Source organism: Electrophorus electricus, chromosome 19 (assembly GCF_041902795.1).
Source record: "Electrophorus electricus isolate QZ-2024a chromosome 19, ASM4190279v1, whole genome shotgun sequence".
Lineage (NCBI taxonomy): Eukaryota > Metazoa > Chordata > Actinopteri > Gymnotiformes > Gymnotidae > Electrophorus > Electrophorus electricus.
In genome coordinates, this window is record NC_137515.1 from 2,903,331 (window position 1) to 2,917,571 (window position 14,241).

General features: G+C 39.3%; 2 protein-coding genes across 4 annotated transcripts; both read left to right on the top strand.

The window, feature by feature from the left end:
- The first annotated feature begins 7,145 nt into the window (after positions 1-7,145).
- Positions 7,146-11,628, top strand: ucp3 (uncoupling protein 3). 3 transcript variants are annotated; one of them, XM_027003536.3, is made up of 9 exons: positions 7,162-7,422; positions 7,606-7,712; positions 7,906-8,090; positions 8,249-8,456; positions 8,584-8,781; positions 8,887-8,988; positions 9,107-9,287; positions 9,412-11,351; positions 11,486-11,628. In XM_027003536.3, exons 3-8 carry the CDS (start codon positions 7,965-7,967, stop codon positions 9,524-9,526), a joined length of 930 nt encoding a protein of 309 aa, XP_026859337.1. In that variant the 5' UTR covers positions 7,162-7,422; positions 7,606-7,712; positions 7,906-7,964; the 3' UTR covers positions 9,527-11,351; positions 11,486-11,628. The 3 variants fall into 3 exon arrangements, with proteins under 3 accessions (XP_081558042.1, XP_026859337.1, XP_026859336.1); XM_027003535.3 differs by having other exon boundaries at positions 7,168-7,422; positions 7,901-8,090; XM_081701916.1 differs by lacking the exons at positions 9,412-11,351; positions 11,486-11,628 and having other exon boundaries at positions 7,146-7,422; positions 7,901-8,090; positions 9,107-9,291.
- LOC113573324 (dicarboxylate carrier UCP2) lies at positions 11,488-14,150 on the top strand. Its single transcript, XM_027003514.3, has 7 exons — positions 11,488-11,628; positions 12,149-12,370; positions 12,769-12,985; positions 13,078-13,275; positions 13,356-13,457; positions 13,554-13,734; positions 13,847-14,150. The coding sequence occupies exons 2-7, from the start codon at positions 12,245-12,247 to the stop codon at positions 13,959-13,961; spliced, it is 939 nt and encodes a 312-aa protein (XP_026859315.2). The 5' UTR covers positions 11,488-11,628; positions 12,149-12,244; the 3' UTR covers positions 13,962-14,150.
- Positions 14,151-14,241: the final 91 nt, after the last annotated feature.

Sequence of the window (14,241 nt, forward strand, 5' to 3'; positions counted from 1 at the left end):
TAATGAAGTAAACAAGTTAGGTTAATGGAAATTAGTTAGATTAATGAAGTAAACGAGTTAGGTTAATGCAAATGAGTTAGATTAATGAAGTAAACCAGTTAGGTTAATGGAAACCAATTAGGGTAATTGAAACGAGTTAGATTAATAAAGCAAACCAGTTAGGTTAATGGAAACCAGATTAATGAAGTAAACGAGTTAGGTTAATCGAAACGAGTTAGATTAATAAAGTAAACCAGTTAGGTTAATGGAAACCAGTTAGGGTAATGGAAATGAGTTAGATTAATGAAGCAAACCAGTTAGGTTAATGAAGTAAACGAGTTAGGTTCATGGAAAAGAGTTAAATTAATGAAGTAAACGAGTTAGGTTAATGGAACCCGGTTAAGTTAATGGAACCAAGTTAGATTAATGAAGTAAACAAGTTAGGTTAATGGAGACCAGTTAGATTAATGAAGTAAACCAGTTAGGTTAATGGAAATTAGTTAGATTAATGAAGTAAACGAGTTAGGTTAATGGAAACTGGTTAGATTAATGAAGTAAATGAGTTAGGTTAATGGAAACAAGTTAGATTAATGAAGTAAACCAGTTAGGTTAATGGAAACCAGTTAGGTTAATGAAGTAAACCAGTTAGGTTAATGGAAACCAGTTAGCTTAATGAAGTTAACGAGTTAGGTTAATGAAAACGAGTTAGATTAAAGAAGTTAACAAGTTAGGGTAATGAAAACGAGTTAGTGAAATGGAAACCAGTTAGATTAATGAAAATGAGATGGGTTAATGGAAACCAGTTAGGGTGCTCGAAACAAGTTAGGTTAATGAAGTTAATAAGTGGATCACTTCTCCGGCGTACTTCTGAAAACATCCGTTCACATTTTCACCTCTATAGTGATTCTTCTATTCACTGAAACATGATCGAGTTAAACTTATTACCACTTATTACTTATTACTTATTACTTAAATTAAACAGATCCTTTACACCTACACACTGAGTTTATAATATTCAATACTATGTTTTTCTGTGACTTCACAGCAATAGGCTTTATTAGGCATCTGTTGCTTTGATTGTTAGGTTTGAAATTAAACATTTTTTTCAGATGAGTGTGTGAGTCACAAATTGTCAAAACGCAGGAATCAGTTGTGTGTTTTAACAAGGAATAATAGACTTAGGTTCATCGTCTTTCGAGGAGAATGACAGTGGTTTATTACTCTTTACCAAGTTATCCCAGTGACATTAATAGGAAAAGAGACCATAATTTTGATTTTAGCCATTAATGGAGAAACACCTGAGCACATAGAATGAGTTGGTGTTATTTTTATCAGTAGTGTCCTATTAAAAATGTAAGTTCTCTGACATCAGAGTTCCACACTGGGCAAGCATGTGTGTGATGTAGGACACTGGGCAGTTTGGTTAAAATAACAAATGTAATGGTTACATTTAGGAACAGTAGCATTTTTTAAGGCTGAAACTAACATTTTCTAAGGCTGGAATTAATAGTTAACAGTTGAAATAAAACTGCTGCAAGTGTGCTAATGTGCCACTTATAAACTTACTTGTATTTAGGTCTTTGAAAGTTACTTGCCCTTAATATTAATTAACAGGTCTTAAACATATTTGCTGTGAAATTCACACTTTTGCTTCTTCATTTATGTTCATTTATTATTCAGTGGTTAGTTTTTTTGTTTGTTTGTTTGTTTTTTACATTTATCCGTTAATTCGTTCATTCATTCATTCATTCATTAAATTAAGTAATCAAATGGTGGATGTATGTGACAGTAGAGAAGCAATAGCGACTAGTAGTGAATCAAATATCCAGCAGGGGGCAGTGTCAATGAGGCCAATTCCTGCTCGTCCACAACACACAGATGCTACAGGAAGCTTGACTTGCTACTTAAGCACTGTTATTTTCATTCTAAATTTTTTTACAATGCAGGCCACACATGTTCTTTATATTTGTGTAGCCCCTTTATCAGATATGTCTAAGTCAACCTTTTATTAGCCTTTCAGCAGTCAGGATTCAATACAAATTGAGACCTGAGACCTGTGGTGACAGGCTTGTGCGTTGAGAGCGCTCGGCGTTCCGCTATCACTGCTATCACGGGTTCATCGCAACTCTGCAGCCTTCAGTCCTCAGTGGAGTGTCCACATGCAGGCTCAGCAAGGGAGCTGTAGAAAAGCAATGTTTATCATGTTTGTTTGTTTATTTCTTTGTTGTTTTTCAAGAATAAGCGATTTTGCTTTTAGATAAGGTAGTCTGGTTTTTTGGGTATTGTGTAAATAGGTTATGCATTATGACTTCACAACATTTAATTCTGAATACATGTTCACACCCTACATACTTTGACTCAAGCAAATCCAAATTTAAAGATGGCAATTACTTGACTTTTCTGGCAAAAGGGGGGTGGTGGGTATGAAAGGTTAAAAGTTAAATTCTGCTCGTGTGTTTGATAAGAGAACAGAGGAACTGTGGAGAACAGCATCAAGAGGTACACTGACCTATTTGCTGAGTCATTGCTCAGCATGGTGGTGAAATCATCAGGGCAAGTCCAACTACTAATGCTTCTGATACACATATACGTACATAGATAACTGAACATCCTACTCAGTGCATTGTAACTTTTTAAAATTGGTTAACAAACGTACTTCAATTATTAACAGCGTAAATGTAAATCCTTCATGCACTGGTATCGACAAAAGTGCAGTCATAATGACCTTCATTAATAAATAGTTAAAAATAATTTACTCTTTCAACAAATGAGGTCAAATCGTTTTAGACTGAAAATAACTTGTAATAAGTCATAATAAAATAAGTACACCTCCACTCCCTGATCACAGTAAAAAGAATAAATTAATCTGCCATTCCACACACCCCCCCCCCCTAAATACAGCTCCTCCTAAAAAGCAAATAAGGTCTTCATTCTTCCAGCTCTTCCTTCCCTCTGTGTCTCTCGCTGTTTGCTCTTCATTCCCATACCAAACCTTCCCTTCCAGTGTTGGAAACTTAGGTTTGCAACTGTTAGATTGCAACTCTGCCGCCAACCCACCTATTTTGGTTTGAACATGGTACCTCAAAACCCACCTATTTTGGTTTGAACATGGTACCTCAAAACCCACCTATTTTGGTTTGAACATGGTACTTCAAAACCCACCTATTTTGGTTTGAACATGGTACCTCAAAACCCACCTATTTTGGTTTGAACATGGTACCTCAAAACCCACCTATTTTGGTTTGAACATGGTACCTCAAAACCCACCTATTTTGGTTTGAACATGGTACTTCAAAACCCACCTATTTTGGTTTGAACATGGTACCTCAAAACCCACCTATTTTGGTTTGAACATGGTACCTCAAAACCCACCTATTTTGGTTTGAACATAATAGCAGGAAAGTCTGTGAATGTGAATCACGTGCATTTGGGAATCTGGTAGTTGTGTCATGAAATGCAGTCTGCTAACAAAACACTGGCATGGCTCAGGACATTTATAATGGTGGGAATAAGAACAACGAGCCTAATACAAGAACGAGTGATCAGATCTGCCAAGAACTGACGCGTTAGGACGTTACACATGGACCCGCTCACTATCTGCTATGGTGACAAATTAGCCTTCAATTAAAATTTGTAATTTGAGATTAACAGCCGGCGTCCAGGGTAACTTTCTATATTGCAACTACCGACAGTTCAACATACATTTCCTCCCTTCCACTGGTACATTTTTTAAGTTTGCATGAAATAAAACATATATGACGAACAACGCAAGCAATAATTCCACTCAGTTTCACTACTGATGTTACAGTGGTGTGTTCTTTTTTACCGATCTCCGAAAGCAGGATCGTTGTTTTTTATCATTAGAGAGCATAAAAAACACTTAGGACATACGTACGTGTGTGTGTGTGTGTGTGTGTGTGTGTGTGTGTGTGTGTGTGTGTGTTTGGCGGGGGTCTGTGTCCAAGAGTTAATATGAACGCGTGCTCTCGTAAGAACCGGGATGTTGACGTGCATAATTTACCATAATTTGGTGAATTTACGGACGTTTGCTGAATCTGACTTTACAATAGAAAAAGAGGAAATGCAAGACAAAAATCTGAAAATGTTTTTGCTTTATGCCCAGTGACACTGGTCGTATTAAACAACCAGAGGACATTTCCATCACCCAATGGTCAAATGGTGTGCCACCATTTGAATGGAAAGCGATGACCTGGGAAAATCGCCCAAGAGACGGAAATAAGACCAGTGTTGTGCGCAGGCTTATTTAGTAATGTCCCTGAACCCTGAGCGCCTTCTAAACACGCCCGTGGGGTTTTCACACAGTGAGATTATTACAGGTGAAACATACTGACAGATTTGTAACATTCAAATATCTCCCAACATAAATTACTTTTTAGAATGGTGCATAAAACATAATTGCCAGGACATGCTTTATGAAGAACAAAGGAGTAATTCACTTGGATTAAACATGCTATTTGTTACTAGGAAGCACAAAAAACAGTAATTAATCTTTTAAGTTTTTTTCTCATACCCTTAATAATTACAATAAACTTCAGATTTATTTGTGGAAAATAATTTCTCTGATTTTGGTACACAAGTGCAAACTTTGCATTCCCACTAGGGCAAATGTACATCCTGCCCTCACACTTACAGCTAGTGTATTTAAAACATATTAGTATCATATATTAATGCACTTATTTATGAAATACTTGTATTTATGTTGCTTAGGGCAGACACACGGGAAAGTGTCTGGCTCCAGTTTCAGTTCGAGGGCGAAGGGAGGGCCTTGGTGGAGCTTGGATGTTGTTTACCTCGCTGGGGAACTGAAAGGTCATAGAATGTACCGAGGAAACTTGTTCAAACTGGCTGCCACCACCCTGTCAGATGTAGCAGCCAGTGACTGTAATGTAGTTTCCTTTCTTCCTTGTTTGATTGTACTGGAATTCTTATGTTTTAATAAAATATAAAAGAGTTTAAATCTCTTTTCTACACCCGAGATGTCTTTGATTTTGCCTAATTAGAAAAAAAACAAAAACATTGCAATCCATTTTTTAAAATGTTATTGTTTTTTTCAGCTACAGAAATAGGATGGCCTCCAGTTTTTTATTTGTTTGTTTTTTGAAGTCTATAATTCTAAGATTCATACATGGTTGCCAAATTGGATTAATATAAGGAAGCAGATGCATCTCAGCAACCTACAAATCATTGTACAGATCAGTACCTAACACACACACACACACACACACACACACACACACCTAAAAACTACATGCTGAAAATAACTATCAATCCATGACCCAGTTACATAAGATTCATTTGAGCTTCTATTCATGTCCAGAGCTAAAAGGCCTTTTGCTTTGTGCTTTATTTTATAGTTGGTAGCCAGCTATGACCAAATAAACCTGATAAATCTAAAGTTTAGGTCACAAGTCATAATAAATCAAATTTTGAAGAAATGTAAAAATCTTAACATATTTTTAAAAATCATAATTTAGATATTTAATGCAGTTATGCAATGCATGACATTCTTTGCATAATAACATTTTCTAACATTGTTATTACACATTCCATGATCTCACTGATCCCTTGGGGTTGTTTTTTTTGGGGTTTTTTCCTTGTGTACCTTTCAGCCTGTATTGCAAATCACCATCCCTTTTCAAAAAACAACCAGGCAGAATGCAACCAGCATTTGGGTCCTAGAGGCACCATCCTGGGTGTGTGCGTTCTAAAGGGGCAGGCTTCGGTGCAGGCAGCACAGAGCCAGAAGCCCCGATGCTAATGGTCATTGGGCCCCTTTCCGCCCTCTGCCCTCTGCCTTGTTTGAATGCATGCAGATGTCTTGCATAGACACCCACCACCCTGCCATCTATGGATTGGCTACTATGTGTGCACACCCATATACATACCATCTATGGATTGGGTACACTGTGTAGCGTTGCTGGTGCTGAAGGATTGCTCAACTTTCTAGCAAGTTCATAAGGTGGGGGAAACGGCTCTGGGTGCATGTGTTTCACTCTTCACCTTTCAGTAAGACATGTTCCAACCGAGTCACGCCAAGGCACAGATGGCACAGGCACGATGGGAAGAATACATTCACAGTAGTGGGTAGAGCCATACTTGACATAAATCAGTTTCATCTTAAACTATCAATCCAACCTAATTTAAGAGGTGGTGACAGATCATCTTGAAAAATATTTCACTGTTCAAGTTGAGGGTAGACAAAAAACATAAAGTTCCCTGTGATCACTGATTCTCACCGGTTGTCTCTGTACATCTTGCAGGACAGTCTATGGTAGTCTGTGCTAGCAGGGATGAGACCGCTTTTTGATAGGGTGACCAACGGGCTTTTACCAGCCTACGGCCAATACGACCCCAGTCTTTGGGGTTTAAAAAATTCACCCCTCCGGCAACCTGCCAGATGTCAAAAGTAGATAAAATGTGACGTCGTGATTGTACACCACTAATATATATATATATATATATATATATATATATATATATATATATATATATATATATATATATATATATATATATATATATATATAAAATGTTCTACCCTGTTCTGCCCTAAGCAACATAAATACAATATATAATGTTCTACCAAGTCTCGTTCTACCTAGACTCGAGTGTAAATATTAATACAAAGAATTACTTCAAATAGCACATTAATGCAAATAATTACTATATATATATATATATATATATATATATATATATATATACATACATACACACACACACACACACACATACACACACACACATACATATATATATATATATATATATATATATATATATATATATATATATATATACACATACATACATACATACATACATATATATATATATATATATATATATATATATACATACATACATACATACACATATATATATATATATATATATATATATATATATATATATATATATATATATATATATAGTACAAAATATTGACTATTACTGTAAATTGGATATTACTGTAATTCACATCCTTCAGACATACTCCACCTTCCTATATATTTTCGACATAGCCTGCAGTCTTTCCATTGTAATTTGACATTTCAACACAAAAGCCTACCACGTCAGAGAAACACTTGAAGCTAAAGAGTTAAAAGAACGTTTAATGTCGCGTTTACCTAAAGTGGTTAAAGCCAACTAGTTTAGTCTGTTTATCTTCTTTTATAATCCTAAACAGCCGACATACGACATCGTTTCTCCCTTCGTAAACAGACGAGTTAAACTTAGACTACTGCATGATCATGGAAACATACAACTTGATCGGCTGGCTTCTGCGTACGGTGCTATAAATTGAAGGAGCGTCAGTCTGCTCACGACTTTGGAGTACGTACCTCGGGAAGATAAGCTAACTAGGCCTTACTTCTTTAATTCTCCAGACAGAATTTGGTATTAAAGAAAACTTATACCAAGGTAAATTAATTTACCACGATTATCTCTCGATTATTTTTGGAATTATATTTTTGGATTATTTTTGTCTATTTATTTGTTTGTCGGTTTATATTTGATTGTCGGTTTATATTGATTTTTATTTGTATTTATTTATTTAATATTTATGTGTTTATTTGTTTGTCATTCACATTTAACTGCTTACAGTGTTATGCTACTTTGGATTATTGCTCCATACATTTTTATGGCAAAAGACACTGAAACTGTAGCACGAGTGAAACAACTAAGGAGAATCCCTGTGGAAGAAACTTGAGGTATATATTCATACAAACCCATTCCTCTCTACTTTATAGTGCTATAGACCTACCTGCCTGATCGGATCATATAAACCGTAATACATATAAAACTTAAAAAAACAAACAGTGAAAACAGCTCCTTACTCTTTTTTTAAAATTATATATAATAATGCCATTAACATTAAACCTGTTTTCTTTCTTGCCAGTGCAGGGTTTGGCTAGTTTCACAAGCTTTACCGTCTCAGAAACACCTGCTTAGCAACAACAGAGATGGTTGGAATCAATCCGAAGGACTTGGCACCCACAGCCGCTGTGAAATGTTTTGGCGCCGGAACAGCGGCATGCATTGCCGACTTAGTGACATTTCCCCTAGATACAGCTAAAGTGAGGCTTCAGGTAAAAAACAGTATGTCTTTCTTAGACAAATTAAACAAATGGAGTCGTAAAGAACAAAACCAGCAATAGCTGCTTAATTGATCAGCAAGCGCACTAGTCAAACATGCCTGGGTAGGCTTTCTCCTTTTGGACCTCGGCACACTTTTCACTCGTCTCAGATCCAGGGTGAGTCCCGACCGATGGAAGGGGAGGGGGGCCTGAAGTACCGGGGCGTCTTCGGCACCATCGCCACCATGGTGCGCACGGAGGGGCCGCGGAGCCTGTACAGCGGCCTCGTTGCCGGGCTACAACGGCAGATGAGCTTCGCCTCGGTCCGCATCGGCCTCTACGACTCCATGAAGCAGTTCTACACCCGGGGCTCTGAGAGTGAGTGCCTTGCCCAAGATGTTAAAACTAAAATAACCACTGAGGTACATTTCAAGGCGTTTCGACTTTTAAGATTGAAGTAACAAGGCAAGACCAGTCACCATATGTTCTGTATATTTCCCCCCAGATGTGAGCGTCGGGACCCGGCTGCTGGCCGGATGTACTACAGGGGCCATGGCGGTGGCGTTCGCCCAGCCTACGGATGTGGTGAAGGTGCGCTTCCAGGCCCAAGTCCGCATGGCCGAAGGGGCAAAGCGCTACAACAGCACCATGGACGCCTACCGGACCATCGCTCGGGACGAAGGTGTCAAAGGATTGTGGAAGGGTGAGTTCCAATGTTTAATGTTTGTCCCTACCTGCCACCACAATGGAAGACTATTTTGCAATGTGAAAGAGGAAAAAAACAAAATGTATCTCCGTGTTGTTTCAGGATGCATACCAAACATCACACGAAATGCTATTGTGAACTGTGCTGAGCTGGTTACCTATGACATCCTCAAAGAACTAATACTAAAATACGATCTCTTGACAGGTATGTATCAGTGAAGGAATTTGCAAGTCCCCATTGCATATATTAGTGACTCGTGTGACCTGAGACACCAGGTGCTTGTCTGATTTTAAGGTATTTGCACATTCCCATTTGTCTTTAGATAACCTGCCGTGCCACTTCACGGCTGCATTCGGAGCTGGTTTCTGCACTACTATCGTGGCCTCACCAGTGGACGTGGTAAAGACCCGCTTCATGAACTCCCCTCCAGGCCAGTACAACAGTGCTATCAACTGTGCCCTCACCATGCTGACTCGGGAAGGCCCGACAGCTTTCTACAAGGGGTGAGCAAGACTCTCCACAATAACCCAGCATGCACATTAAAGCCGCTGTATTTGTAAAAAGCATATACTTGTATGCCAGAAGTGATCAACAAATGATGGCGCTTGCTTCTCCGTCTGCTTCAAGGTTCGTGCCATCATTCCTGCGGCTGGGATCCTGGAACATTGTGATGTTTGTCTCCTACGAGCAAATCAAGAGAGCCATCATGAGAGTGCAGCAGTCGTGGGAGTCACCATCTTGAGCTGTTGCATTAAGAAGGTGTGTGGCTTATGAGAAACCCAACCCAAAAAGACAAGACTGCTGTATTGAAGCCCTGTGCTGGCAGAAGAACCCTTCCCCTATGGGATTAAATCTTAGTTTTGTTAACAACTAAAATGTAAAGGAACATGGCAGAACAAGATAAGTCAGTGATTGATTTTAAAGGCCAAAGGTCATGCTTACCATTACTAGAGGATGTGTTGCCAGACAATTGCGGCATATTTCACTCTCTGTGCTAAAGTGCAGAAGAAATGATAAATGACTGTGAGTCCAAGTACTATTGAGAATACAGACACTTTCCAAACAAGACAAAAATATACAAATATGTTTTCCTTTTAGAACGTGTATATATTTTTCTTCTCTGTAGAGATCATGATGTTTATTGTCCTGTGTGCATTTGTTTGCCAAGTTTCCCAGACAACAAATGGTAAAATATTGTTTACAGTTAGTGCTTTATGGTTTACAGTGCTATGAACTTATGAAAGCTGGGTGAATCTTATACAAACATATTTGATGTACATCAAATTATTATTTTTACTAATATTATTTACAATTTTATACTGCATTTCCATTCTTGTCAATAAAATCTGTAACTTTACTATAATATACTTCATTCAGTCTACTTAATCAAACTATTGCTCTCCAAGATTAACATCCGGAACAATACAATCGATCATTTATCAATACAATGTTTTACTGTTAATTAAAATTCTATTCAACAAATCTAATATTAACTCATAGTGTTTGACTGTAGCAAAATAAAACAGGGCCAAATGTAAATGAAGAGTCAAATAAGACAAAATAGACCTTGTCACTATACTCAACCCAAAAGGCCTATTAGAAATTATGCTGTTTTGCATTGTTACCAACATCAAAAACAGTGTTCATGCCATGTTGTACTGAAAGAGGTCAAGTCTTGTGTGTGTGTGTGTGTGTGTGTGTGTGTGTGTGTGTGTGTGTGTGTGTGTGTGTGAGACATTACAAATGCTGAAGCCTGCAGAATTAATGTATGAATGCTTCTGCATATAGAGCCCATCCAAACGTTTTGAGTCCATTTAACGAGACATGTGCAGACAAACTCTTTCTCTGATTAATAGCACATGTGCTCCTAGCACAACTTCTCATTGTGACTCAGCAGTTCATGGTTTTATGCCTTATTTGTAACATTTTCGGTTTTGAAGCTCGATATATATTAACAGGGCCTTGTGCGTAATTTGCGTTTTGATGGACTATCATGTCCATCTTGAAACTTGCTTATAACCAAAACCACATGGCACATTTTGGTCCCTCACAATTTAGGCCACTGGATAGTGGGTGTACTTTAACACACTTCACATTATATTTCTCACCAAAAGACCCACAGGAAGAAATGGAGGATGTATACATGTTACAAATATAACCCCACGTTTATTTTTGCTGATTTGCTTAACCAAAATTTTAATTAATCAGCCTGACATTAACTTAAACGGCATCAAATTTTGATATAGTGTTTTTAATCTTAGGCAGGTACCTGCATATGTGCAAACGATCATGTGATTTAAAAACTAACAAACAACTATTTACTCTAAGTCGTGACCAGAATGGTTGGAACATGCGGCCCAACACATGATATCTCGGCAGCGCGACGGCGGCGGTGCGATGACGCAATATGGAAAGGTATAAAAACAATCTGCTTCCGCGTCACACCACAATGTCTGTGTAGGCTTGGAGCGCAAAGTAACATCGGTTGTGCCGGTAATTTGGTTTTCTGAAAAGGCCAGTATTTTTGTTTTGTTTGTTTTTTTCTTATTTCTTTGGTCCCGTTCACGGTAAGTATTAATTTAGGAGGTTTAGGAATCAGTAGTCTAACCTGTGAATTTCATTTAGAAACTTTTAAAGTGTACTGGAATACGACCAGGAAATCGTCGAGTTAATGTGTATGTTATTTGTTATTCTCTTTCAGGAGTATGTTTTTAAACCGTCTGTTTTTTAAACGTTTTTCTATGGAGGAACAAGGCAATGAAATTATAGTTGAAAGCAATTTCAACCAGAGGGACGCTTTTAGAGAATCTTAACGCTTCGCTGCCCGGGGTTTCTTGAGTGAAGGTGGGTATCTTATCAGCGCCAGCGTAGTCGCACTTTGACCATTTAAACGATTTAGTACAACTATAACATTCCAGCATGGTTACTAAAACTAAAACCGTTTAAGAATACGTTGGCTTAGGGCCCTTTGTCCTAAGTACACCCGCTTCCTCTGACGACGGCACTTCTTTTGTTCCTGTTTAGCTGAGCACACACGCATGGCAACAGGCCGAAGCACCAATGAGAGTGCAGCAACACTTTTTAGGTTTTGTGGTGTTTACACCTCCCCCTCCGAAAGAAAGACGTTTGGGGATTTGTCTAGTCTCGCAGAGATGCTTGATTTACCCTTACATAACTTCCCTAAGGATGCATTTACTTCATTCTTTTTTTTTTTCATTAAAAAAAAATCTTTCACTACAATTAATTGTTTTGTGTTTGGAAATGTTCTTGTGATTACCATCGTGCACTGAATCACTTTCTTTGTTTGTTTGTTGTCTCCCGCCCTTCCCCGCCCCATTTCTCCCTCATTCTCCTCTAATCTCAGATCTGGGTAGAGTTCACTTATCTTGTTTTCACGCCTCTGATCAAGACATCCTTCTCCAATTACACATTCTATTCACTTTGTGAAGTAGAAAAAAAAATGGTTGGCTTTGGACCTACTGATGTGCCTCCGACCGCTGCGGTGAAGTTCGTTGGCGCTGGAACTGCGGCCTGCATTGCTGACCTGGTCACCTTTCCTTTGGACACAGCCAAAGTCAGGCTCCAGGTAAGGCAATATGGAAGTCCCTTTATTAAAATAGATGACTAACATCTCTCTGCAGGAAATGGAAATTGTAATAATGGTTTAGGTTGGAGTTCTGCATTAGGGTACCCTTTACACCAACAGCAGGACCAGCTTTTCATACCAAAATAACTTTGACTTTAATTCCCAAGTGCTTTCTCACACTCATGCCAGTTTTCCCCCTTTTTTCTTCAATCTTCCAATTCCATTCCTTGCAATAGTCATGCAAGCCGATCCAGGAGCCGATGTTTAAGCCCTAAGACCCTGCACCTCCGGGACCGCTGCACCATGGACGCCCTGTGGCTGAAGCCCGTGGCCCTTCCTTCTCTCGCGACCGTCCCAGTTTCTGTAAAGTCTCTCCATGCCCATTTTGTTCTGTACAGATCCAAGGGGAGAGCAGCAGTGCTGAGAAAGCGAGTCGCACGCAGGCTCTTAAGTACCGCGGCGTCTTCGGCACCATCACCACTATGGTGCGCACGGAGGGACCTCGGAGTCTGTACAGCGGGCTCGTTGCCGGGCTACAACGGCAGATGAGCTTCGCCTCTGTCCGCATCGGCCTCTACGACTCGGTCAAGCAGTTCTACACCAAGGGCTCAGATCGTAAGTTCGTGTCTCTTCTCAACCCTTTTGGAGCCCAAAAGATGCTTAGGTTTGAATACGACATTATGAATGGTCTCTTCCATCTTCACTAGATGTGGGGATTGGCTGTCGCCTGCTGGCAGGCTGTACCACCGGGGCGATGGCGGTCGCTGTGGCCCAACCTACAGATGTGGTGAAGGTCCGCTTTCAGGCTCAGGTTAGCTCTTGTGAAGCTAACAAACGCTACCACGGCACCATGGAGGCCTATCGGACCATTGCTAAAGAAGAGGGATTCCGTGGCTTGTGGAAAGGTAGGTCTGGGCTTGAAATGAAGCCCCTGGTGTAAGGTAAGGAACTGGTCATCTTGTCTTAAAAGTCTTAATCTTCTCAGGAACTGGCCCAAACATCGCCCGCAATGCCATTGTGAATTGTACTGAACTGGTGACCTATGACCTCATTAAGGATGCTCTTCTGAGATCTACACCCTTGACTGGTAAGATGAAGCTGCGTAACATAGCAGCTGGTCCTACACAGTATAGACCTTGTTCCTTGGAATCTTAAGTGGTTTTTTTTTAATCATTTCCCACAGATGATCTTCCATGCCACTTCACATCTGCATTTGGTGCTGGTTTCTGCACCACGGTCATCGCTTCTCCAGTTGATGTTGTGAAAACAAGATACATGAACTCTGCCCATGGTCAGTACAGCAGTGCCCTGAACTGTGCTGTTGCCATGTTGACCAAAGAGGGGCCTATGGCTTTCTACAAAGGGTAAAATAACTTTTTTTTTTTTTTTTTTAACCATTGGCACAACTTTTTTTTTTTTTATTTGTTTGTTTGTATGCATCACATGTAGTGCTTATTTGTCTCTTGACCCTCACAGATTCATGCCTTCTTTCCTGAGGCTGGGCTCCTGGAATGTGGTGATGTTCGTCACATATGAGCAGCTGAAACGTGCCATGATGGCAGCTCGCCATAACTGGGCTACTCCTCTTTAAGCCTGGCTACTGCTGTTGGGGGTGCTGATGGATTTTTGATTTGGCCCATATCTACTTAAAGCTTAAACAAACCTTTTAACATCTGGTGTTTCTGTTTCATTCAAGTATATCCTGGGGATTATAAAGCTTGTCTCATCTTGATTCCTCTGTTAGGCCTTTTAAAATGTAATAAAACTTTTATTTCTCAGAGGCAACTGTCTGTACATTTTGTACAAGTTGTACTATGGAAATTGACATGGGTGGAGGAAACACTTGGAACAAAAAGGTTTTCAGGAAGTGT

Bases quoted from the DNA above. Each gene is read 5' to 3' on its own strand.
- ucp3 (XM_027003536.3), top strand. From the start codon at position 7,965: ATGGTTGGAATCAATCCGAAGGACTTGGCACCCACAGCCGCTGTGAAA. The intron at 8,989-9,106 runs GTATGTATCAGT...ATTTGTCTTTAG, and splicing joins AAAATACGATCTCTTGACAG to ATAACCTGCCGTGCCACTTC. The intron at 9,288-9,411 runs GTGAGCAAGACT...GTCTGCTTCAAG, and splicing joins CCGACAGCTTTCTACAAGGG to GTTCGTGCCATCATTCCTGC.
- LOC113573324 (XM_027003514.3), top strand. From the start codon at position 12,245: ATGGTTGGCTTTGGACCTACTGATGTGCCTCCGACCGCTGCGGTGAAG. The intron at 12,986-13,077 runs GTAAGTTCGTGT...CATCTTCACTAG, and splicing joins CTACACCAAGGGCTCAGATC to ATGTGGGGATTGGCTGTCGC. The intron at 13,276-13,355 runs GTAGGTCTGGGC...TAATCTTCTCAG, and splicing joins ATTCCGTGGCTTGTGGAAAG to GAACTGGCCCAAACATCGCC.